The 27,543-nt window shown below is 43.3% G+C and overlaps 1 protein-coding gene across 1 annotated transcript; it reads right to left on the bottom strand.

The window, feature by feature from the left end:
• Nucleotides 1-13,954: 13,954 nt before the first annotated feature.
• Nucleotides 13,955-26,075, bottom strand: LOC113014403 (CD209 antigen-like protein E). The gene is made up of 7 exons (XM_026155909.1): nt 25,864-26,075; nt 25,174-25,284; nt 17,813-17,860; nt 17,637-17,690; nt 17,404-17,543; nt 14,624-14,736; nt 13,955-14,344 (listed from the first exon to the last, which is right to left on the bottom strand). Exons 1-7 carry the CDS (start codon nt 26,006-26,008, stop codon nt 14,212-14,214), a joined length of 744 nt encoding a protein of 247 aa, XP_026011694.1. The 5' UTR covers nt 26,009-26,075; the 3' UTR covers nt 13,955-14,211.
• Nucleotides 26,076-27,543: the final 1,468 nt, after the last annotated feature.

The raw sequence follows: 27,543 nt of genomic DNA, 5'->3' as shown, positions 1-27,543 counted from the left end.
ACAGACAAACCCACAATGAACAGAGGGAGACAGAGGACTTAAATACACAGCAGGGTAATGAGGGAAGTGGAAACACCTGGGGAGACACAGCTGACCCAAATGATCATGACACCACAAGGAAAAGTAAAACTAAGCACAATGAACATAGAAACAAGACTTTTAAAACATGGAGAGACATGAACTTGGACTCGCAAGCTTAACACAAGAGACAGGGAGAGCGAACAAGAGAAGGAGAAGATGTTTGTAGCTTATTTTAGGACATAGAAGTATAGTAGAGACACTGACACTGCCCTGGATGTAATATAGGCCTAAATGTGTCATAAACGTAGGCGTAGACTTGTAGGAGACCCTCCCCCACCTTGAGCTGTGAAAATAAGACAAAAAGAAGCTAAAGCTGAGTACAGTGTTGCCAACTTAGCGACTTTGTCGCTATATTTAGCGAGTTTTCAGACCCCTTAGTGACGTTTTTTCTAAAGAAAGTCGCTAAAAAAAGACGTGAAGGCGCGTATCGCTTTTACTCTCAACAAGCAGCAGGTGCTGTAACGCAGTCAGTTCTTCTTTTACTCTTATGTTGTTTTGTGGATCACAAGGTTTAAAACTACTTATAAACACACACAAAGTAACTCCACCAGAGCGCCTATTTTGGGTCACTTTTGCCGGTCCAAGCCCGGGTAAAGGAGCAGGGTTGGAATTGTGACATTAAAAAAAACAATAATTACTAAAATAAATTTAATTTGTAGTTCTAAATAAACTCTAAATGCATTTAGGACGTTTTTACTCACTTTATGTCTCTTCCACGATGTTATTTCTCTCTCCAACAACATAGGTTACAATTACATTAGCATGACCAGTTATGCAAATTAGGCAATGACGTCATTTAGCGACTTCTAGCGACTTTTAGGACAACCAATAGCGATTTTCCTTACTGAGGAGTTGGCAACACTGGCTGAGTGGAAATTCCGAAGGAGATACCTGGGTATGGGTGTCAGTACAGTGTTTGAAACTGGATAACTTTGGTCTGGAAGGGAAATGCACTTTTATGATCCACAAGAAGTTCCGTACGCAGAGGTACATACACATATATACACATGCACTTACACACAGGTACGTGCACACGTACTCGCACACACACAACATACAAACACAGTGTTTAGTTTTATGGCACATCGTATAGGGCTTAGAATGGGGGTCACGTCTATAAAACTGTGTGCAACAGCAAAGGAGTTGAGATCTGCTGATGAATTCCAGGGTCCTGTACATCTCCCTTCTAGAAGCTGTATTAATAAGTGTGGATGAATAAAAGTGTTGTGAATTGACTACTGAGTCCCGGTGTTGTCTCTGGAGGCCTGAGGAATCCAAGAACCAGGGTGAAACTGTTCAGAGGTAACAGTTTTGATGCCGAAACCCGGGACATTTTTGCTCTGAGATCGCGCAAACGAAGCGAACAGAGAGCCGCCTAACTCATCTGAAAAGGTAAGCACCACCTGTTTATTCGAAGTGTGCCTATTGGATGAATGCTAAATTATCTGTTTGCTAAGTTGAGCGTATCCCAGTGTAAATTCACTCAGTAGAATAAATAGGTGGTTAAAAGTTTGTCTTAGTCCGTTACAGCAGGAGACGTTTGTCAAGAATTTCAGGTTGATGTTTAGCCTACTGTAAGAAAACTGGGGTTAGAGGCCTTGTCACCGGCTAAAGGCCGCATGTGTGTTCTGGGCTTGGCTGCTCCACAGGCTCTTGGATGCGAGGGCAAGACCCGTGGGACGGGAGGACTAGGTTGGTAACCTTCAGACTGAAACCCTTAAAATAACTAAGTCGGGGTTAGAGTCCCCGTTACGGACTCAAGTCTGCATAAACGCAGGACTGGTTGCTTGGGCCAGTTAAATTCTGTGCTGGGTTGAACCGGAGTGTCTGCTGCAACTAGAGGGCCGTGAAGAGTGTGTGCAATTGCTGTTAGATTCGGCACCCTGCCGGTGGCGGACTCCCTCAGGTGTCGGTGCGTTGGTGGTTCTTTGTATCTGGGGGTGGGCGTCCGGGTACACACCGGCTCACTCCTTGGCGGCCGCTTATTGGGGCTCGCTCGCGCCACTTTGGAGGTGGAGTGCCCCCGGCCTCTCGGCCTGGGGCTCGGTCACTCAGGCACAGCTGGCTGCCGGCGGAGCTCACGGGCACGTCACTGCAACCCCCCTGGCTTCTGCTCCGCGGCTGCTGAATGAGCTCTCATCTGGGACTCTCCTCAGCTCTTACTGGGACAGTGGCGCGGCTGCCCCTCTGTGGGTCTTCCTTGGTCTCTTGTGTTCTGGGGGCCTCTGGATGTCTGGAGTTTTGATCTCCTCCATACCTGCTTGATACCATAGAGGACAGGGCTGTGGCTCCCCACACTCTCTAGCAGATCATTACATGGAGAAACCTTTGGAATGCAAGCATGCTGATCCACACAGGTATGCACACAGGTGTACACATGGGTATTCACAGATGCGGACTACAGCTTTCTTGGCTGCTGCCTCAAAGCACACTGTGCGCTGTCTATCTTGCGTGCTGCACAATATCGTTTATTATTTAGTAACTATTGATATCTATGACTAGCTAGTTTATTGTGATGGTGCTTTTTTTTTAATTTTATTATTATGTTGCTCTTTGTTGTTTGCTGTCTCCCCTGTTTTTTTTGTTTTTCTTTCTCTCCATACAGGTGACCCAGGAGTTTTTTTTTTTTTTTTTTTTTTTTTTTTTCTCTCTTCCCCCCCTTCTCACCGTCTCTTCTCCCCTTTGGTTTTCTTTCTTCCTCTCCCCCTCTTTCTTTCATTCTTTCCCCCTGTCCTATTACAAAAAAAAAAAAAAAAAAAAGGATGACAAAGGATGAACTGAAGCTCCGCCATCACGTGATGTCACATGCTGCTGTTTCTGATGTCACTTCCAAAATAAATAAATAAATAAAAAAATAAAAATAAATAAAAATAAAAAGATTCGGCACCCCGACAGAGGTTCAGGAGTAAATTGAAGTAATAAAGGAATTGGAGTCTAAAGTGTGTTTGTGGTGTCGGAAAATCCCCGTTAGAGTCGGGGTCTCGAGAGAAGTTTGGGAGTAAGTGCAGAAACTAAGAGATTTGAGTTTAAGATTGTGTTTTTGTGGTGTGTGTGGAAATTGTGACGGGAGGCCAACTAATTGTTGTAAATTGTGAGTTTATTGGGGGGTATAATTTGATTGTGTTTTGGGAAAAAGAGAAACCGCGGTTAGACGCCGTGCTGCAGTTTAAGTAATTTGTGCCGTGATCTGAAGATTGTGGGTCCATTGTTCTGGTGTGGTTGAGGTCTAAAAGAGCGGACCGCACCCACTCTGTGTGCTGATTTAGGGCATTGTCCTGAATCGGCAGAGGAGGAAGTGCCTCAAAGCGAGCTGTGAAGGAGACTGCCTAAGGGGGCGGACTCATAGGCGAGATGAAGGAGGAGCAACAAGGACGGCGACATCTGGTGGTAAGTAGAGGGAATTCCAGGTCAGTTAAAAAATAATTGCTGAACGAGGGGAGATTATTAGAGGAGTGAGAAGTTCAACAGAGGAAGAAATTCAATGGAAGACAATTGAGAAGCAAAAAGAGAAACTAGGTGATGCATTGAGGACACCCAACAGGTAAGGATGGTAAAATACGGGAAATGTGGAAGGAAATAATCGGTGTGTGTGACCAAGTTGGAGTGAAGAGTGACACGCGATGCTCCCTGCATCTGCATTAGAAATGCCCCTAGTGGTTGCAGCAGGGGGTGAAAGAAGATACCATATGGGGTAGGGGATTTCCGAGCCATAGCTGGCTGGTGCATTACAGTTACTGCACTGGAAGAAATACTGGCAGCTTTCACTACCAGACCAGACTCCACACCCTTTTTTTCAAATGCAGGAGCAGATTGGGAATTCCATGCGTCAAAAATATCCGACCCCAGGTATCGTTTAGAAAGACTATGCTAGAGGGGGTACCAGAAAAGGCAAGAGAAAAAATCTTAGATTACCCTGACTTAGAAGGGGCAGATGCAAATCGCTGGGAGAGACACCTGGTGCATTATTTGGGGAAGCATTAATAAGAGAAAGATAAGAAGAAAGTGGACCTAAAGGAGCTTCAGGAACAATTTCTTAAGCTCAACTGGGGAGAAGCGAGACAGAAGGTAAGTGAGAGAAAGAAAGAGAACAAATCAACTGGCTCGCCTAAGGTAATGGTAGTTCAAGGCTGCCCACCGGTGCCCTGGGCTATGGAAGGGGTGCGCCTGGAGCGGGTCATGGGCCTAGAGGTGCCTGTTTGATGTGTTATCAGCCTGGGCACTGGTCGAGAGACTGTCCACAGCAGCCACAAATACAGCAGCATATGGGCCCGCCTCAGGGAGGAAGGGGTGGTCCATTCCATCAGGCTCCAAACCCACACATGATCCCTGGACGAAGACCCCAAATGCCGATCTGGGAGGTTGACTGGTACAGCTCGGACTGGCAGCAGTGACACACTCCACAGGGAGGCCGGGGAGAAGGGGGAAAGGCAGGTAATTCCTTTAAAGACTGAAATTGGAAAGCAAGCAGTGGCTCATCCATATGTCATTTCAGCGCAAGTGCCTGTGAACCTGATGGGGCGAGACCTGCTCATCAAACTGAGAGCTGTGATCATGTGTGGGCCTGATGGTTTAACAGTGACTTTGAGAGATGGCACACCGCTTCCTTGTGTGGCCACAGGCACGAGAGGACAGTGGCTGCTGTCTGAGGACATTGACCGCACAGCAGAAATCTACTGAGCCCATCTGACAACCTCTGATGGCATCTTGGCACACTTCCAGCTCTGGCGGCCCTGGATTATGGCCCTGGACAATATATGCTCCACCCATCGACCCATACCATGTGACGCTCTTTTATGACCGCGAAATTACTGAGTGGTATGAATACCTGTTCCATGAATTCCTGGAGGGGAAGGTATGGAAGGTCTCTACCAGGGATATTTATGTTGGACCGCAGGGGGTAGCAGCCCTGGTCCACTTGGCGGAAGAACAAGAAAGCTGGTTCCAAATGGGTCACGAGTCTGTGCCTCATGTGTCTCTAGTGGTTCATTCTGGACACCAAGCAAAGGACTTCAGTCCCATGATACGCGGAGCGTCACGAGCAACTGATTGGCAACCTACACAGATTCCTGATGTCTCCTTCTCCCCAAGTACTAAAACCTATAGAATTTCAACATCTCACACAGATGATACTATATTGGAACATCATCCCATTCCAGGACACATGGCAGGGAACTGACAGATCATCCAGAGGTCGTTAAAGGCCTCTCACAGTTTCCTGACACATTGTGGTCACAGGGGCCTAGTGATGTTGGCTTAACCACCTGCTCCCCTGTGACCTTTGAACTCAAATCTGACATTCCAATATGGCATCCGCAGTACCGACATTCACCACAGGTGGAGGAAGGCATTGCAGAGACTATTGCAGTCGGGTCCAACATCTTTAATGGCAGTGCAAAATAGAAATGCTTTGGACATGTTGCTGGGAGAAAAAGGGAGTGCTGTACTTTTATTCCTAATAACACAGCACCCGATGGCTCTGTGATCAGAGTTCTGGAAGGCCTGAAGACGCTGTCCACCACAATGCATGACCATTCAGGAGTTGACAACCCACTGGAAGCATGGATGACCTCTGTCTTTGGGCAAGGGAAAGGTTTTATTATGTCAATTATGATTTCTTTGTCTGTTTTCCCTGCTATATTAGCAACGTATGGGTGCTGTTGTGTGCCTTGTATCAGAGCTTTGTTCGTAAGACTCATCGACCGTGCTGATGAGTCTTACTCAGACACGGAGACCAGCCCCTAACACAAGGATTCCATATAGTGGAGTGGAGGAAGTCGTAAAATTCGGCAGGAATGGCGTAAGAAGAGATCAAAGGAAATTTCGGACAATATAAGACCTTAATGAGGGGAACCCTTGATCAGATAGCGACGTGGCATGACTCTTAACTGAAGCTCTGACAGAGAGCAGTGACGCATGCCAGGATTTTAAGACTTGAGGTAATGGCTTGATGGCTCGTGAAAGCTTATGTGAGTTTGTCTTTGAGTAGAAATTGAGAGGGGGTGCCTAGCTGGTTAATTTACTTTGGGTAAGGTAGTGATAACTAATGTGCCGATTTCTGAAATGAACAGAGGGTGGGGAGTTTCTGAAGGGCTGGTTAAACTGAGAGACTGATCAGAGGAGAACTGCACTTTGCAGAATGAGGGATGGAAAACATTCAATTCAATTTTATTTATATAGTGCCAAATCACAACAAAAGTTGCCTCAAGGCGCTTTATACATTAAAACTGGCATCCCATGACTAGCAGAGATAAACAGCAATGGAGGACCAGCAGAGCATGGAACTAGCAAATGATTTCCAGTTATTAAATGGTGTTAGGAGGCAGTTGCACAGAACTGAGCTTGCTAGCTGGCGCTGATGGGTGGGTGGAGCTACAAGGTATGCAGTAGCTTTTGCTGTTGGAGCTGCAATTTTTGCTTTTGCAAGTAAGAAGACTTTGGATTGACATTTAGATTTGTGTGGTTAAGAACCCTTGAAAGTTAGAATGCTGGTGAATGGAAGCAGTTGTAGCTGGTCCAGTCTGAATCCTTAATGGAAGGATATTCAGGAGACTTTACAGAAGCATGGGTACGTTGTGGCTTCTGGGTCCGGCGCTGGTGTCCGTTGGCTTTTCCGCTAACTCTCCCGGTCTGTGGCCTTGTTTCAAAGCAACTGCTATGAGCTTTGCTGGTGGGTGATCTTGCTGAATTGCATGGATGTGGTTACTTCATAACTGGATTTAGCAGAGAGACGACTGGTTGGATAAACATAGCAGACCAGATTGTCGGCCAGTGAGAAAGCTGCTAGTAAGTTCATATGGTATTCAGTTTCTTGTGTAGCTCGTTGTCTGATGTGCTGACAGAAAAGAAGTGGTGGTGTGCGATACTGCATATTTTGGTGTCAAACCGATACCGATACTTTTAAATAAAAAAGGTTGACACTCAATGAATTGCTAATAAATGGCCTGGTAAATGGCCTGTATTTATATAGCGCTTTACTAGTCCCTAAGGACCCCAAAGCGCTTTACATATCCAGTCATCCACCCATTCACACACACATTCACACACTGGTGATGGCAAGCTACATTGTAGCCACAGCCACCCTGGGGCGCACTGACATATTTAATTTTATTATTAAATAGTGTTATTAAAGAGTTAAAACCCAGGACATAATTAGGACAAAGTTGTTGTTGGTGGTGATGTGTACAGCTGGCAGCGGGAGGGCTGCAGCCGTTGAATGTAATGTTACAGCAACCGTGTGATTTTTGTAAGAGTAAATGATGCTGCGAAGCATGAAAATGCCATTGGGTCTGCCGTGATGGTTTCGTTTAGTATTTCTTTCTAAAAATAAAAGTGCACCAAAACCAGTAAAACAATTAAAATGAGTACTGTTGAGAAACTATAATACAAAAATTACAATTAAAATTCTCAACAACAAAAACAACAGGTGAAAATATAATTATCATGTAAACAACTGAACAACCCCCATCTCTGGCGCTGTCCCAGGAGCGGCGAGTCCGGCGACTTGGCTGTTTCGTCTTTGCCGAAAGCACAGCATTGGAAACAAGAGCAGAACTTAAAGTAAAGAATCGATCTCACTAGGCCAGTATCGATCTGATACCAATACTGACTTAGTATCGATACAATCGATATTTGGATTGATTGTCCCACCACTAATGAGAAGGTGATTGCAAGAAAATGGAAGGATGGGTAAAATTATGTTACTCTTGTAAAATAAGCTGTGTTAAAGACTTTCTCCAAAGGTGTTCATACGAGAACGGACGAGAGCGAACTGTGTTTGCACGAAAACGAGAAGGAACAGCTCTAGAATTGGGGGATCATAGATAAGAACCAGAAGGAGCGTGTTTGGAGGTGTGGTCTCACTCCTGAAATTCAGATACTTTATCTCTAAATAAGGTTTCAAAGGAGACTTCATAATCATATTAACATAAAAAATTTCAAAAGCATCTTAAGCTAATTAAGCTATTTTAGGTGTTGAATGTGAAAGTCAGCATTCATTGCTGCACCACAAAATTTCCAGTGCTTACCATTTTCCTGTAACCCAGGACTGATGGAGTAGTCTTCATGTTCTTGAATCTCCACTTGGCTTTTCTCTTCACCATCCACTCGGTCTCCTTTGCTATATCTCACATGTGTTGCAACTTGAGTACCTGTGGACATTTTGGGAGAACTAAAAGCCTCAACCATCTGCTTCCGCCTCTGTCACGCAGCTGTTTCAAGAGATGAGCATGAAGGAAGTAGCAGCTAACCACAAACACAAACACACCCGCAAAACATATGCACTACTATTATGTATTTATAGACGCTCACTTACTCTCTGTCAGTTAAATATTGTAAGGATTATAGAATGTAATAAATTATTTATTTCTTATTTGAAAAGGCCTTGCCATTTTTCCTGACTTTAAGGCTTTGTGTACCACAGTCTCACAGATGTGATGCTATGGTCTGTGATGTGCTGCAGCATGAGCATGTTTGCAGACTTCAGACTGGTCACTGAAGATGTCAGACTTGCTGTTGTTTTATAGATAAAAAGACACGGCTGCTGTTTTTATATTTGAGTCAAATGATGATTAGTGTCATGAATATCAATAATAAATAAAGCAAAATTGCTAAATGGTGTTTAAAAATGCTGTAGTTTATTCTCTTTTGCTGTTATGTGATTTGAAACTTGCAGATACGTGACACAACAGACTAATGTGGCCTTATGAGCTACAAATAAACTTAATAACGTTTAATGCTTTTAATGTTACTGTCTCACATCTGATCAGAGACTTTGTGGCTTGAATGCGTCAAAGAGCTGATCACAGAAACCACTTCCTTCTTCATGAGGCACACAGCAACTAATTTCCTACTCAGCATTTGAAACTGAGTCGTTACAGACAGCAGGAATTGTGCAGTCAGCGGGTGTAGTTAGAAGTCTTTTGTTAAGTTCTGTTAAAGAAAAACATTTATTCACATTACTGCTTCCACTTTTGGTGGTAACCTGGTGTGAGCTAACTCCCCAGAGAGATGTCATAACGTTAATAAGATTGATTCCTGTTGGCAGAGTCTAATTCAGATTTTAGGTGTGCTGTGAATCAGATGACACAGGCTATTATGACATCAATAATGCACATCAGGTTGACTGCAATTCTTTGTATGGGAACGGCATACCATGCCCCCGCCACACACTGATGTACACTGGTAGTGTCAGACTCCACAACCACCACTAGAGGGTGCCCTGGAGGAGTTAAGTTGGTAGGGTGAGCCACTTGGTTGCACTGCATACCTTAATGCTGGAGCTGGCTGATGCTGAAGTTGGGATCTGGAGCCGATGATTGACATGAAGTAATGAAGGGCCTTCTGGAGAGTGCATCTGGATTTTGGTGGCTTTTCCAGGTAGGTATATTACTTGGAAATCACAGTTCTACAGTGTGAGATTATTATATTATCTTATGCCATGTTATGCCCCTAATTAAAGATTGTGAAATTATTATGTAGCTTTAGTTTGCATTATTCTCCTGACTTAGAGGAAGGGGATAACGACTACATTTGTTAAACTGATTTGTATTACATTAGACTGCTGATTTATGGTGAATGAATGATATTGTTTATGATGCATGATACTGCTGAGTTATAAGAAATACTATTTTCAGAGAATCGTGGCCTTATTTGTCTGATTAGAAGAGAACAGAGCATACCGTAGAGGTTTTCTGCCCCATCTCATCAGGAGGAGATAAAACAGGAAGCCAAGGCCGTCACGTAGGCGCCGTAAGAGAGAAAGAATGTGAATGCTTAGTTTAGAGGGGGACTGAAGCTATAGGAATGTGAGAAACGCTCAGGCACTTCGAGATCTGGTGGACACCCTCCTGTCCACATCTCCCCTCCGGATGGTTAATGCTCAAAAGTGTTGCATGGAATAATGAGAATTGTATGGAATAAAGAGATTGTTGATTGAGCATTTATACACCGAGTGTTGTTCTTCCTTCAGCCCAAAGACCAAAGAACTGAGATTTAACAACAGTCCAAAAAAAAATCACATCCCACTCATAAAGTCCCTTCTGGATACAAAATACAGCTCCTTTGTGGGTTCTGGCAGTCTACTGCAAAATATCAATGTTAAGTATATTATACTTAACATGTGGTCTACTTGCTTGGCAGTAGACAACATCTCTTACCAAGCATCCATTCCTTGTATGCATGGTGGGGTAAGCCTCTTTAATGGTTTGCCTATAATCCACGCACAATTTAGGACTCTCTTCTTTTTTCATCATCACAATTGCCTGCATGGCTTGGTACAGAAGCAGGGGGAAGGAATATTAAGCTCAGGAGTAGGGATGGGTATCGAAACCTGGTTCTTGTTGAGAACCGGTTCCCACTGTTTCAATTCCTTGGAATTGTTTGGCATTTTTGCAAACGATTCCCTTATCGAGTCCAGTCGCCCCGAATGACGTCACCACGTTGCGGAGCGTCATTTACCTGGCAGGAAACATGGCGGCTCAAACGCTCAAAACTTTGGTTATACTTTACGAGAACAGATGACAACAGGGCAACTTGCAATACTTGCAAAGTAGATATTTCATTTAAGGGAGGAAACACTACGAATATGCAAAAGCATTTGCTCACAAAACACACGATGACCTTAAATGAATGTCGTGTTTTTAATTCCGCTCCGGACTCGTGAATCTCAACCCAGCAGCAGCGGTAACGTTTGCACGTCCTCGCCCGTTAATGCGGCAGGTAAATAATCAACAACAGTGCATATTATGTTAGCGCGGTCTGCCTTATTACAAACCTGCCATTACTGTGCATTTAGTGACCATGATGAGACAGACAGAGTCTGGCTCAGATGCTGGCAGTTCTCGCTGCAGTCTACCGGCAGCGTCTCCTTTCAGACCAGGATAGACGAATGTCACCGAGCAGTGACTCAGTTTGTGGTCAAAGGCTTGCACCCGTTTGCCACAGCAGATGATTTTCGGTAAGTGAATGTGTTTAATTGTAGGCAGGGACATTACTGGATATTCTTGTGTAATTGCTACAGAATAATTTATGTTATACTTTGTTATTGCTACAGAAGAATATTTATTTTATTATTTTACATTTACAATGTTTTTCCCCGGGCACCCTGTGACGCCCCATTGAAGAGCTGCATGCTGTGGATCTCTTAAGATCTCACTGCTGGGTTTGTAAGGCCATGTTACCCCTAAATTTCTACCTTGTTCAAAGAGAAGATAAAAAACAAAGTTTTAAGCTAATCAACCTTAGTGTTCTCCTTTTAAAAAAAAAAAAAAAAGGATTGATAAAGAATCGAATCGTTAAACAGAATCGAAAATGGAATTGGAATCGTGAAAATCTTATCAATACCCATCCCTGCTCAGGAGCTACTGGAATGCTGGTGGATGAGGCTTTATTCCTGTCAAGACTTTGGCTGGGGCACTATCTGAAGTACCCCAGCCAAAACACCTCACCTTAAGAAGACTTTCTGAGGCTGCACAACTCTGTGGGCCACCAGAACTTTGTCCTTCTTCACAAAGATCTTAGTGGAGCTCAGCAGCGCAGAACCAGAGTTTTGTGTAACTTTTCACCCAAGCAGTCAGCTCTTTGTGCACCTCTGTGACGCGGACTTCACCAATCATTTTGCTAGCAATTGCCATCATCTTCCAGTAACCACTCAAAACCAGTGAGGGAATATTCATTGTCAGATGTTCATACAACAGTACTGACATTCTCACTGACTTGATCCTACATTGTCGCAATGATTGCCATAGGTCCAAAATTGCAGAAAAGTGAGCATCATGTAAATGGCCTGTATTTGTATAGCGCTTTACTTAGTCCCTAAGGACCCCAAAGTGCTTTACACTACAATCAGTCAACCATCCATTCACACACATACTGGTGATGGCAGCTACATTGTAGCCACAGCTGCCCCGGAGCGCACTGACAGAGGCGAGGCTGCCGGACACTGGCGCCACCGGGCTCTCTGACCACCACCAGTAGGCAAACATGGGGTTAGTATCTTGCCCACGGATATTTGATATGCAGCCAGGAGGCAGCCTGGGATCAAACCACCGACCTTCCGGTGAGTAGGTGACCCGCTCTACTACCTGAGCTACCCCATGTGGTTAACATGTCCACAAATCCTCACTACTATATTATACAGGGACAACAACTGTGCTGTAGACTTTACCCTAACCCAAGGTTGTATAGTTTTGTTCTCCCATATCCACATCCACATCGAATAAAGATATGATACAGAGTGCAGACCTGCTTCTCACTCTCTGTGGTGCTGAAAATTTGAAAGATTTTAAACAATAACTATAGCTCCAGCTTCTTAAATGTCAAAATGCTCCTTTTCCTTTCACATATATCTTTGAACATTTCACACAAACATTAAATCAAACTGTCACCACAGGGGGGCAGCATGGAGCCAGAGAGTGTTAGTGTAGCTGTTCACCCCTATAGTAAGAAACAAGAAGACTGATGAAGGAAAAGCTTCTTCCACTGGTGTAACACACAGGTTTGTATGAAGTGATTGTTGCTGTTTGTTGTAAAAGAACAACACACTTGTGGTCTGACCTAACTCTGTAGTGCAACAACAACTATACAAATGTGAGCTCAGTGCAGACTAGATGCTGGCTCACTGCAGCCTCTTGTGGTACAAAGTGGTATTACATGAGCGTACAGGCTGGTTAGAAAATGCAAAATTTAATTAATAGATAAACAGTATATGTCCTGTACATTATGTTTGAGTTGTTGTTATTTTTAGCAGTTTTGTTAGTGCACATTATACATGTAATATTGTGTTTGGTGTAAAAAACAAGACTCAGAGACAGCAGAAAGGCCATTTAAACCAGTTAAAGTCCAGGAGACGGCGGGAAATTGACAGATTAGTGAAAGAGAGAAGACAACTGAGGAAACAGTGGAGCAGGGCCAATGAGACAGAAAGGGAGGGACTTACTGCCCTGCAGGAGGAAATAAAGCAACAACTTAGTAAGCTGTGAAGAGCAGAACACCTCAGACGACAACATAAGAAGAAAGAACGGACAAGGACCCTTTTCTGAAGCAGCCCATACTACTTTGTTAAGGGAATTTTTTTTCAAAGAGAAGAGCTGGTGCCTCTTGCCCATAAAAGACCTGGAAGATCATCTGAGGAAAACTTACTCGGAGGAGTAACTTGGAAGAAGAACGCTGCAGCCACAGACGAGCCCCTCTTCATCACTGTGGTCAGCCACACCTCACCTGTCTCCCTCTTGGCACTGTGGACTGAAGAAGATGAGCCTGCCTCTGTATCCTCCTCTACCTATTCAAGGCTTCTAATATTAGATCAGAATATATATCATTCTTAAACATTTTCTTCTTGCTTTAGAAATGAGACATTTGTGGATTGCTAGTACACAATAATCTAGAAAACAAAAGGAAAAACATTAAAATTCAGAGTACAAAAATAGATCCATATTTAGAAATGATCCATCAGAATGAAGTCAGGAAATAAAGCACACAGCAGATCAAAAACATGAATAACAGGAGTCCTTTAATACATTTAGCTCTGACAATGTCAGGTTAAAGTTGGACAACTAAAATACATTGAGAGAAAGAACCTGGTTACATTCATCTACATAAACTCTGTTTCCTGGAGTCAACAATTCAACATCCCATTTAGCCCCAACTTCTCTATCCTTACTTTACAAGTGCAGCATAAAAGAGAATTGATAACTTATTCGCACATTTGAAAATTGTTAAATCTGCTTTTCTTCTTCATTTCAATCTCCTGTCAAAATCCCCCATTTGTAGCTAAAAGTAAGAAGCAGCTACTTTCAGCTGTTTGAGAGAAACTGAAGAAGACATTTACTGAAGTTTTAGGACCAACAGACTGATGAATGAACCAAGTAAAGCAAAGTAAAGACAAGCTGCACTTTGACTTTTATTAGAACAATTTGCTGGAACTACAGAGTAATGAAGTACTTCAAGGTTTTGTGTGGATGACTTCCAACCTTACTGTACAGCACAGAGCACAGAGGGACAATATATGTAATCAATATATGATGCAGAATGAACAAGTAAAGACTGTAAGCTGAGTCTGAGGCTCATGCAGGACATTTCATAGTGAGGTGTCTTTGGTTGGATTATTCAAACATTTACATCAAAGCACCAAACTCATTTCTCACAGATGAAGGTCTTCGAGCTGTAACCAACATAATGTTCAACTGCCTGTTTCAAGTTCCCTTTATCATCACAGCAGACTCCATAGGAATCATAACTCGTACTCTGCTGTGCTGGTGCCCACAACCTGTCAGAGAAATAAAATATGATATTAAGGTGGAGTAAACATGTTTCAATCCTGATTTCTTCAAACTGACTTGTTGTAACTGAACGTCATCACAGACTGCAGATGAAGAGAGTTCAAGCACAGCTGTTCATTCAAAGGAGGATTTCTGCTTTTCTTTACATTCAGTTTGTGGGGCTGTTGGAAAATAGCTCAGCTCATGTATTGCTGATCTATCTTCCAAAACATCAGTGTTTCACTTCTAAATAATAACTCTGGAATAGAAACAAACTAATGTCTCACCTTTCTGTCAGCGCTGATCCGTCCACCCATTCCCATTTATATCCTCCTGATGTCTGTTTGCCTGTCAGACCAGTCCAGGACTCTCCTCTCATGTTCAGTTCATTGATAAATATCTATTTGGGAAGAGACACAAATATTGTCTCCAGTCATAATTCAGCACTTCTGTTGTAGTGACATCATCTTGTGAATATGTCAGAAGGAAGAATAACTGTGATGAAACTTTTCTTCCATTGTGCAGAAATCAGAAAGAGCCAAAGAATTTCCCCACTCACACGCTTTTGCTCGCCCAATCTGGAACTTTTGATCATTAAATGTCGCCCTTTCTATCTCCCTCGGGAATTCCCTGTGGTCATTGCCTGCGCGTTTTATATTCCTCATCACGCAGACACGGACTCTCACACAACAACAAGCACTTCACCAGGATGTTGTGTACATCAACTCACATCAACTGCCCTACCAGGGACAGTAGGACATTAGATCACTGCTACACTCCGTTCAAGGACTGCTACAAAGCTCAGCCTCTGCCGGCATTTGGAAAATCAGACCATGCCCCCATCTTCCTTATGCCTTTTTACAAACAAAGGCTAAAGCAGCAAGCACCAATCAGGGGGGAGTTCGCACACTGGACAGACCACTCAGTGGCCATGCTGAAGGACGCTCCGGATGACGCAGACTGGGACATGTTTCATCAACATGTTTACAGAAGCGGTTTTGGGATCTATCATTCGAACATTTCCCAACCAGAAGCCGTGGGTGGATAAAAACATCTGCGATCACGCACCGCTGTCTACAAAGACAGGCTCGTCTCCGGTAATATGCAATACAAGCTGTGTCTTAAAACGTGAGCAGCGCGATCAGAAAGGCAGAGCAGAGCTACAGGAACTAGAGTCACAGCTACACCAGAGACTGCAGACAATAATGGACTATAAACAACCAGCTTCTTCAATGATGACTTGTTGATGTCTCTTAATATGTTTCTTATTAATTATATTGCTTTTTTAAGATATTCTATATGTAATTTAAACTGTTTTCTCTTTGTTTTCTATTTGTAGCACTTTGGCCAACATTGTTGGATGTAAAGCGCTGCTATAAATAAAGATGCTATGCTATGATGAATGCCGATGTTTCACTGGCTGTTGAGCTGAACACATTTTATGCACGCTTCGACGCTGCAGCAATTAAAACAACAAATTGCGTGCGCACACAGTGCGCCAGTGAAGATAAGGCTTTCATCATCACAGAGCATGCCGTGAGGAAAGCTATCAGGAGAGTGAACACCAGGAAGGCTGCAGGTTCAGATGCAGTCCCTGGTCGGGTCCTGAGAGCCTGAGTTGACCTGCTAGCACTGGTGTTCATGTTCATTTTCAACCTCTCCCTGGCCCAAGCAATGGTTCCCACGAGCTTCAAAGAGTCCATCATTGTCACTGTCCCAAAGAAACAACAGTCCACTTGCCACAATGGTTACCGCCCAGTAGCACTGACTTTACTTCACTTGTGATGAAGTCTTTTGAAAGACTGATGAGAGATCACATCACTTCTTCACTTCCTGCCACCATCGACCCACTTCAGTTTGCATACCGGACTAATTGTTCCACAGATGATGCCATATCTCACCTGCTCCACACATCCCTGAGTCACCTGGACACTGGCAGAGGGAATTATGTTAGGATGCTGTTCATGGACTACAGTTCAGCATTCAACACAATAATTCCCTCTAAGCTTTTCATCAAGTTGAAAAGTTGATCACTTGGGACCCGTCATCGTCCTGTCACATTAACACTCTGGTGTTAATGCCAGCATCTCTTTTTCCCCAGAAGACTTAGAGACTTCCATCTGCCACTGAAGGTGCTCAAGAACTTTTACTCCTGCACCATCGAGAGCGTCCTGACGTCAAACATCTGCACCTGGTTTGGGAACAGCACCAAGCAGGACAGGCAGATCTGCAAAGAGTGGTGCGCTCGGCCGAACGCATCATTCAATCAGAGCTCCCTGACCTGCTGTCCATCTACACCAAGCGGTGGAAGTCCAAAGCTAGGAAGATTATGATGGACCTCTCCCATCCCAACAATGGACTCTTTGAGTTGAGGTCTAAGAAGCACTTCTGCTCCCGTAAGGCCAAAACAGAGAGAATGAAGAAGAGCTTCTTCTCCCAGGCTATTCGGGCCCTGAACCAGGTGTAGGACTGGACTCTCTCACACACAATACATCACCACAGCACTCTGTTTATTTGCACACTTCTTATAATTTATTTTTTATTTTTATTCATAATTTCTTTCGTAAATCATTATTTGCACATTCTTTTACTGTGAATTCCTAACTTAAAATCTTTAAATTTTGTAGTAATCTGTAAATCTGACTGTCAATTCTTGTTGTCATCTAATGGTCGGGCATTGCACAGCAATAAGCATTTCACCACATGCCGTACTGTGTATGGTTGTGTGTGTGACAAATTAAATTTGAATTTGAAGCTCAGTTACTGTTGCAGTGGGATCACTGTTAATATTATATTTTATTTGGTTTTATTAAATAAGAAACTTAGCCAGGATTATGAGGATTGCTTTTATTTTGGAACATTTCTGTGTAATTTAAATTTTTGCTTCAAAATTGTGTAAAAACTTTGCATTTGAATGTGAATGTCTCTAACATAAAAGGAGAACCAAAGAAATCCATCAGAGTGGAGACAGGAAGCAGGTCACAGACTGACAGCAGGTCAAAGACACAAGTAACAGATCACTGTCAGCTCCATCAAAGATCACACAGACATGAACAAACACACCCACCTGTTCCTCTTTGCTGTTTATCATCACCAGATCAGCTCCTTTATCCTGACAGGCTCTCCTGCTCTCTTGCCAGTGCTTTGCCTCAGTGGATTTAAAGTAACAGCTGCTTCCAAATCTCGTCCATCGATCGGGACACTTCTCTTAAAGTCAAACACGTTTTAAAGGCGGTATTTATTTACTGCTCATAGTTTTTGTTGTGTAATAAAGATTTTTAGTTTTTAACAGCTTGTTACCTTTGATCTTCTCCTTTAGCAACTTGATTTCTTGCTGTAGTTGAATTATTTTTGCTGCATGTTGAGAACAAACATAATTATAATAAAATAAAAATAAAACAGGAATAAAAAAGGAAAAATGACTGCAAAGTTAGTTCATGAATATTTATTTATATTTGTTTTGAAATATTTCTTACTTGAACAATTAGCCTGGAGATGCTCTTTTTCCAAAGTGACTAAAATATCTGGTTACAAACAAAACAGGAAACTGATTTAAAGTTTAAAGCATTTTATCAATGAAGTTTTTATTATTCCCATCACATGAATGGAACTAACACATGCTGAGCTGCATGCTGCTCAATGCACCAAGTGAACTAACTAGCCGGCACAATGATAGACATCACTGTCTAACATAGTGTGGCTGCACCTGCATCAGTCTGCAGCAGATGCTGCTGCCTGTCTGCTTTGTTGATGTAATCACAGAATCACCGTGTTGAGTGAAGAGTTTGAAGGAACAACAAGAACATTCACTCCACCTCCACAATCATGCACACATACAGACTATTAAAACCATTAAGAGGCTTAAAAAGAAATAAAGGAATGTTAAAATGGATTTAAAACTGAACGGTGAACCAGTGAAGGTACACTAAAACCATGGTTATGTGCTCTTGTTCTTGTTAAAATCATGCAGCATTGTCTCTAGGTGGCATCTAGACAGGATGGCTTAATCTTTACAGCCGTCTCAACTGAAAGATGGAGGACTTAACCACAGCATTGACATGCCAGTCAGGTTTTAGGCTGCTTTCCATTTTCACAACTAAATTGGTGATTCTGGATTTTTCCTGTGGGGCCAAAGAGGAAAGGTCAAAGGCAGGGATACAGCTGGAGGCACTGGAGTTAAAAAGCATGACCTCTGCCTTTTTTTCATTAAAATTAAGAAAATTCAGTGCCATCCACCCCCTGATGTCATTGAGATAATCAAGGAGAGGCTGAAGAGAACCACTGTGTTTGAAAGGGAAATAGACTTGACAGGCATTAGCATATAAATGAAACACAATGCTTTCTAAAACTAGCACCAAGTGGCAGCAAATACAGAGAGAACAGTAGAGGACAATGAATGGAACCCTGAGGAACCCCCAGGGAAGGGCAGCGGAACCAGAGGTAAGATCGTCCATCATGACACAGAAACTCCTGTCATAGAGGTCAGACCTAAACCATTGCAGAACTGAACCCACTGCTCCAGTCTGGAGATGAGAATGTTATGGTCATCAGCTGTAAATTTAAAAGACAAGGAAAACTCTGTTCCCAGAAAACATTGCTAAAAATATGTTATTAAAAACCCTTAAAAGAGCAGATTCAGTGCTGTGGTTTGTTTTAAATCCAAAGTGGAACTCTTCCAAAATTTTACATTCATCCAGGAAGGCCTTCAGCTGGGTGTAAACAATCTTTCCCAAGATTTTGGGGGAAAAAAGCCAAAGTTAGACAAAGCAGAAGGGTCAATGTCAGGTTTCTTCAACACGGGTTGCACCACAGCATGTTTAAAATGGCTGGAGGTCAAATTACCATTAATGACATTAAGGATAAAAAGACCAACAGTAGTAACAACCTTAAGAAGATGTGAAGGAACGACATCACAGTTGGTTTCATACTGGTAACCAGTTTCTCAAGAGAGGAAAGGGAAATAAGCTCTAAGTGATCAAAGACAGCCAGGCAGGGGAGCAAGATGGACCGATGATGGGAGGCAAGAGAAATACAAGCTCCGTGTTAACAAAATTATCAGAGTTCTCTGTAAGCTTTCAGAGGGACGTGGGCATTAAAAGCAGTGTTAATGTATTATAAAGGACAAGGGGGTTGTGAGCGTTAGCAGCAATGATGTCGGAAAAATGTTTTGCTCTTGCAGTTTCCACAGCTCTTTGAAAACAACACCAGCTCTCAGTCTCAGAAGAGACTTGCAGTTTGTCCATCTTCAACTTTCATTTCTCCTGCACTCCCATCTGATGGCACGGGTATGATCACTTAACCAAGGGTCTGATCTGGGCTTTGATCGCCTGGTTTTAATTGGAGCCACAGAATTTACAACAGTATTATGGCGTACGGCACAAGGAATTAAATTACAGGGAAAGCTCCTCAGTGCTGGAAGACACAGAGGGCTGCAAGTCTAAATTATTAAAAACAGTGGAGACATGAGCAGCCGTTGAAGAGTAAAAACATGTCAGCACCGAGCAAGAGCAAAGAGTTTGAATAAATTAGAAATGGGTAAACCTTAAGATAAAGCAAGATCCAGTGTGTGGGTACATTCATGGGTCGGGCCGTTCACCAACTGAGTGAGGCCAAAGGAGTCCAATAAGTCTAAGAAGTCTTTTACCAGAGGCTTTCCAGAGTAGCACATGTGAATTTTAACTCCGCCTAACAATTAAAACTTGCTCATATTTTGACATAATTTCATCCAAGAAGTCTGAAAATTCCCACAAAAAATCTTTGTTGTATACTTTGGTGACCAATAGATCGCTGTGCACAGCAGCGGACGGAAGAGGCTCAACTCGTAAAAGGCTCGGTTCAAAGCTGCAGAAAACAGTCGGCAAAACTCCTCCATGACCCAAGGACCTCAGGGTATTAAAGTATGAGTGACAGTGGGGTAATAATTCTGAAAAAACACTGGACTCACCCGGAGAGGTCTGTGTTTAAGTAACGCTGAGAAGGTCCAAACTCTGGGACATGAAACATTCCTTAAGGATAAAAGTTTTATTCACGATGGACCTTAAATTCACCAGACCTATTCTAATGGGCACCACGTCTGTAGAAGCAGCAGTGGGAGAAGTAGGTGAAATCTGTGCATGATGCCGCAGATACCCAAGGTTGACACCAGGTGAAGGGGACCGGGTCCAAAAGGGTCCAGGGAACACCAAGATGTAAAAAGTCTAGGACCCTCACCAGCCGCTCGCCACGACATCAGTGGCGCTTTCTCCAGCGAGATGGTTGTGGTTCTTGGCAAAGGTAAGCTGGTACTCCAGCCAAGAGCAGGGGTAAGAAATCAAGTCTTTCTTGATGGCAGTGCAGAAATTTTGCGGTAGACGGATGAAGGGAGGAGAGAGCTTGGCAATCATAGATTACTAATAAGCTGACATGATGAAAGATGCACAGGACTAACAACAGAGAGAGCAGTAGATAACTCGTCACACACACTGGGCCATCTCTTAACCGCTCAATCAATCAGTGCATTCAATGCTAAGTAAGAGACTCATGAAATACTAGAAGCTCAGTCAGCAAAACAAACTTGTTGGTCAGGCTGTACCACACAGCAGCTCATATTACTGATCAGAGAATTCTATTTAAAATGCATTTAAATAGAATCCACTAAAAGCCATTTATCAGTCAAACCAAGATGGCGGCGCGCACAGACGCAGCGGCCCGGAGCTCCTACACTTTTGCACTTTTGGTGGTACTGTGTATTATTTCACACAGTCTGGGGTTACTTCAATACAACAGAGATGATCTACTACAACTAAGCCGTGGAGATCTTCAACTAACATCCGAGTATCTCATCCCCCCGGAGATCGTTAAGCAACCCCCGGGGCTACCCGCAACAGCAAGCCGCAGGAGGAGACGTTGCGAGCGGAGGCAGAAGAGAGGCAAGCGGGGAGGCCTGTGGGCACGGCTAAAGACTAGTCCGTTTAAACCACCACTCCCGATCATATTCCTCTCCAGCGCCCGTTCAATCCGTTACAAACTGGATGAAATACGACTGCAGATCGTCACTCGACGGACTTTTAATAACTGTTCGTGCATGATTTTCACTGAAACCTGGCTGGACAGCGCCATTCCCGATGCGGCTATCGATCTAGCAGGCCGCACCGCCTATCGAGCCGACAGGTCTGCGGACTCGGGTAAGAAGACTGGCGGGGGGCTGTGCATCTATATTAACAACCTTTGGTGCACGAACGTCACGGTAACGGAAAAACTGTGCAGTACAGAGGTAGAACTGTTGGTGTTAAAGTGCCGTCCATTCTATCTCCCTCGGGAATTTTCTGCCGTTTACATCTGCGCTGTTTACATTCCACCAGATGCTAATGCTAAGCTAGCGTTAGCACAATTGAGCAGCAGCATCAATAACAGCCTGGTAGCACACCCGGACAGTGTCTTTATTGCGGCTGGGGATTTTAACCACGCGGACCTGAAATCTGTACTTCACAATTTCCACCGTAATGTGAAGTGTGCTACCAGAGGAGATAGAACGTTGGACCAGGTGTACACCAACATGGCGAATGCGTACAGAGCCCAGGCTTATCCCCACCTGGGTCTGTCAGACCATCTCTCCCTTCTGCTACACCCAATATACACACAAAAGATCAAGAGCACTGGGATTACAACCAAAACCGTGAGAACATGGCCGCAGGATGCTATTCCAATGCTTCAGGACTGTTTCCACTGCACAGACTGGGATGTATTCAAGGTGCAGGACACTGACAATCGTGTCGCATTGGACAGTTACACCTCCACTGTCTTGGACTACATCTGTTTCTGTGTGGACAATGTAACAACTTGGAAACGATTCCGTGTGTTCCCTAATAATCCACCCTGGATGACACACGGAGTTCAACAACTTATTCGAACAAGGAACAACGCTTTCAAATCCGGGGACCAGAAGGCATACAGTGCTGCCAGGGCCAACCTGAGAAGAGGCATCAAGACTGCCAAGCAGCAGCACAGGAGGCGTATCGAGGCCAGGTTTGAGAACAACACAAACCCAAGGCAGGTCTGGGAGGGCATCAGGGCTATCACGGACTACAAAAGGAGAACACCATCACCCTCAGCCGACAGTTCTACTCTGGCTGAGGATCTAAATCTCTTTTATGCCCGTTTTGACAGGGAGAACACCGACCCTGTCCTGTCCCCTCTCCCCTCAACCGACCCTGCTCCGGTCCTGAGCACTCATGAGCTGAGGCGTGTGTTCCGGAGCATTAACACCAGGAAGGCGGCCGGGCCGGATGGAGTGCTGGGCCGGGTGCTAAAAGACTGTGCTGCGGACCTGGCGGACGTCTTCACCTCTATATATAACACCTCGCTGTCCTGTTCACTGGTACCATCCTGTTTCAAAGCAGCAACCATCGTTCCCATCCCAAAACAGTCAAATGTCACATGTCTGAATGATTTCAGACCTGTGGCACTCACCCCCATTCCCGCCAAATGCCTGGAGAGACTGGTCATTAAACACATCAGAGCTGCTTTTCCACCATCCCTGGACTCGCACCAGTTTGCATACAGGGAGAACCGGTCAACCGAGGATGCGATCGCCACAGTGCTGCATACATTACTGAAGCACTTGGAACACAGGAACACCTACGCACGGCTCCTCTTTGTAGACTACAGCTCGGCTTTTAATACCATCCGGCCATACAAACTCCGTCCCAAACTCCACCAACTGGGACTTAACTCCTCTCTGTGCAACTGGATTGTGGACTTCCTCACTAACCGTAGACAGAGTGTCAGAGTGGGTAAGAACACCTCTTCCACCCTTGTGGTCAACACCGGTGCCCCTCAGGGGTGTGTTCTGAGCCCTCTGCTATACACTCTCTTCACCCATGACTGTATTTCCTCCTGCGCGTCCAATCTCATTGTTAAGTTTGCAGATGACACTACAGTGCTCGGACTTATATCCAACAATGATGAGACAAACTATAGGACAGAGGTGCAACAACTAGAGTCATGGTGCCACGACAATAACTTGGTCTTAAACACCAAAAAGACCAAGGAGATCATTGTAGATTTCCGGAAGAGGGGTCATAACAACCATCTGCCTCTCTTCATTGGCAGTGAGGCGGTGGAGAGGGTGAGCAGTTTTAAATTCTTGGGGGTAACTGTGACCGAGGACCTGTCCTGGGGCAACCATATCACCTCAGTTGTACGGAAGGCCCAACAGCGCCTCTACTACCTGAGGAGACTGCGGAGCGCACACATTCCCAGATCTCTGATGTTGAACTTCTACAACTGTGCCATCAGCAGCGTTCTGACGTATGGATTTCTAGTGTGGTTCCCCAGCTGCACCAAGGCCGATCAGCAAGCACTCCAGCGGGTGGTGAAAGAAGCTGGCAGAATTATTGGAACAAGTCTGCCAGAGATCAGTAATATCTTCCCCACTCGCTGTCTGAGGAGGGTGCACAGTATCCTGCGGGACCAACATCACCCTGCGCGCCACCTTTTCCATCTGCTGCCCTCAGGGAGAAGGTACAGGTCTATACAGGCCAGAACATCCAGACTGGCCAACAGCCTGTATCCACAGGCTGTGAGGCTCCTGAACTCTCTGCCCCCCTCTCACGGACAGTAACCATATCCAACTTCTTAATAGCAATGAACTGGTCTGCATTGGTGCATCATATCTTTATTCTCTTCCCCCTCCTGCCCCCCCCCCCTCTTTCTTAAATAGATAACTATCATATCTGATATCATATCTCACAGTACAATAATATTGAATGGGTTGCATTGTTGTATTTTGTCATGTTTCTCAGGTCTCTGTCTGAATTTCTACGAACATTATTGCTAAGGATTGTCTTATTGCATTGGAGTCACACTGGGTTAAATATGTACACTTGGGTTTTAAGGGGTATTTATTATTTTCTTCTTTTTTTGGGTTGTATGGAAGCCCCAAACGCAATTTCATTGTTCTTGACAATGACAATAAATAAATAAATACTAAATACTAAATACTAAGAGGGAAACTAATCTCAGAGACCAAAACTCATTTTGTCCTGAATGGAAACATGCTTTTAATGCTGGAAAGGTGCTCATCATAACATGGTAGTCTGTGGGGACTGACTCGCTTTCAGAATCAGCCTTTAGTGGTCATTAAAGGAACTGCAGATTTTGGATCTGTGCTGGCTTTCTGTTTCTTATCTGTTTCAGACAGGAAATGGCTTTGAGGAAGTGACAGCATGCAAAGAAACACAGGCCTATAAATGAATGTGATTAATATGAGTGATAACCTCCAGTGTGCTGAACGCTAGACGGAGAATTCCCTTTTCTTTATATTTGTAAAGCCCATTAGACTATCAAACAATTTGCGAGGCAAGAATAAATTATTTTTCATTGTTCAACCAAAGAGGAGCTCTTAAAGAGAGAGAGGAAAAACACATTCACACTTCAGTCTCACGGTGCATACAAACCAGGAAATGCTTTTTAAAGGGCAACACTGTTTTGCCTTATAGAGAAACTGTGTCATAGCTTTCATCACATATGCCTTAAATAAAGTTACATTTGGGATCAGCATTGATTACTTTACTAATGAAGGCTGAAAACTTTCCTTTTCATTCTTCTTCTTGCAGACCTTTCTATTTAAAAACAATAAAAAGAAAAGAAAACAATAATAAATAAACAATAAAACACTACTGGTCAAATATGACCAGTAGTGTCAAATATCACCCATTTCCCATGTAGAGGGGGAACAGGTGACTGTTTCTAACTAAAATATGAATAAGAATAGGAGCCAAACAAAAGCAAGTCTACATCAACATCTAATCTGTAAAATATTACATCCACCAGGCTATATTTTAATAAAATTACTCACATCGTGTGGTGATTCCAGACAGAATCAAAAGATACAGCAGCCCAAGATTCACTTCAAAAGCTCTGAACCATCTTCTTTTCACAGCTAAAAGCTTCATCTGGATGTTTAATTCTACAGAGACAAAATTGAGATTTAATTATTGTATTATTTTAATTAATACGTCGTAATCAGACTGCACTCATCTTGAGAATGAGCTGAACAAGTTCATCGTGTTAGTCTCATATTTACAGGAGATTGTTTAACATATAGAAAACAGAGAAACAGTGTTTGAGAAGGAGAAATATTTCTAGGTGATTCTTAGAGCATGTGGGCCAGAAAAAGGCCAGTATATCTGTCAGTATGGTCGAAAATAAGCTTAAAAATACAATTAGCTCTGTAGACATGAAGACCACTCTCGAGTTGTTTCCTGTGGTTTCACTTGCACCACACAGTGTCTAAGAAGACTTCCTTGTTTTTAATATTTCTACCTTTGCCTCGGATCTGTCAGATAAGAGTCTTGTGGAACTTCCCTCCTTTTCTGTAATTTTTTGACGACTGAACAGTTTTTAAACATATTAAACCAACTTAAATTCCCTCATATTCAGTTTTATTTATATAGCGCAGAATCGCAACAACAGTTGGCTCAAGGCACTTTGTTTTGTGAGGTCAAGACCTTGCAATAGTACAATAGTTTATTTATTTCCTGCTTACCAGCTGCCTGCAGCCCAACATCAGGATGTTGTTCTCCATCATCTAGCATCTCAACCTCACTGTGCTCTTGCTCTCGTCCATCACTGTCGATCCTTCTGCTGTATTTCACTCTAAAATCGGCTGCAGTCTGACTGTCTGCAGACATCTTGGTGGGTGAAAGTATTTGAGCAGCTTTCACTGTCTGTTTCTGTCAGTCAGGCAGGCTTTAATCATCAGCATCAAACAGGAAGTAGCAGCAGACCAAACCACAAACAAAGAGAGGCTAACTTCATTGGTACTTTACAATGTGGTTCGCAGACCTTTGAGTGAGAGCACATGTCATATTAAAAAAAACAACTTTTTCTGTCATTTTTACTGGCTGTTGCAACACGGAACTTTGAAACTAACAGAAATACATACATGTACAAACAAGAATACCTTTGTCTTGAATTAGTACATACTGTGAATAGACAGAAGCACACCAATTTCAGAGTTTTTCCAACACGGGAACACCTCACATGTCTAACAGAGCTTCAGTGAGACAAAGGAGATTCTTTCAGCTAGTGGCCAACTGAAGAATGCCCTCAACTCATTTTAAATCTGTGTTTCATGCCATTGGTGTTTACTTCCTCATGCAGTTTGAAAAATTTCACTTTCTTCACAAAAACCAGAGGTCATATGGCACTTTTCCTACTCGAGCTTTTACATCAAATCAAACAGTGTGACAGTGCGTGATCATATAGATAAAGGTAGGCCTGTTTGGTTTCACTTAATGCGCCTTATAGTCTGAAAAATACAGTAATAGCAATTTTATTAAGTTGAGGACTTAAGTTGGGGATCTCTGTAATACTTGATCATCAATTTATAGACAGACTTCCTTGTTTTTATGAACTTCTACCTGCACTAAACGTAGAAGACCTCCTGCAGCATAAACCATGACAACCATGCTTCCCGCCACTCTTTTTTTTTGTTAGGTTTTAACATATTAAAATGATCACTAATACTTTGAATAAGCCTGTTTTTGTTATTGTTTAATGTTTGATGCTTCCTGCTGTCAGTTTCTTGTAACCACACACAAGGATGCTTTTTGTCATTGAGGACCACTCTGCTGTATTTCTCTGTAAAACCTAAAAACTTTTTCCAGTCATCTCGAGGGGCAAGAAAAAAGGGTTTCGCTCAGTGTTTTTCTGGGTCAAGTGGTGTTTAATAAATGTTGCCTCAGAAACAATGTTTAACCAAACAGGAAGCAGCAGCAGAGCAAACCACAAAGACAAAGAGGGGCTAGCTTCAAATCTGCTTTACATTGTGATTAGGAGACCTTTTACTGAGAGTACATTTAAGACAAAAGCGAAACTAAAAGGAGGTTTATCAATTTAGATTTTTTTATTGTTGTTAATAACACAGAAATCTTGTTTGGAGCCATGTTGACTGGGTGGAGGCTCTGGTGGACGAATCCCTACTCGCCGACATTGAGCTGAAAGGCACTGAATGTCACTTTGCTCATGAATGAGGAGTGATTTGAACTGGAGCTCAGCAAACAGCCGGAAAGAGTGAGACTGTGCATATATGTGGCAGAAATTAGCTTCCTTCATAGATTGATGGCCATGATGTTTCAAAGAGCCGGAGGGTAAGTAAATGGCAGACAGAAATGAGGCAGTTTGAATCTTCTTGTGTCTCACACATGTGCAGGACTGGAACCTA

This window comes from Astatotilapia calliptera, chromosome 22 (assembly GCF_900246225.1).
Source record: "Astatotilapia calliptera chromosome 22, fAstCal1.2, whole genome shotgun sequence".
Lineage (NCBI taxonomy): Eukaryota > Metazoa > Chordata > Actinopteri > Cichliformes > Cichlidae > Astatotilapia > Astatotilapia calliptera.
This window is presented reverse-complemented; position numbering and strand designations above follow the sequence as displayed.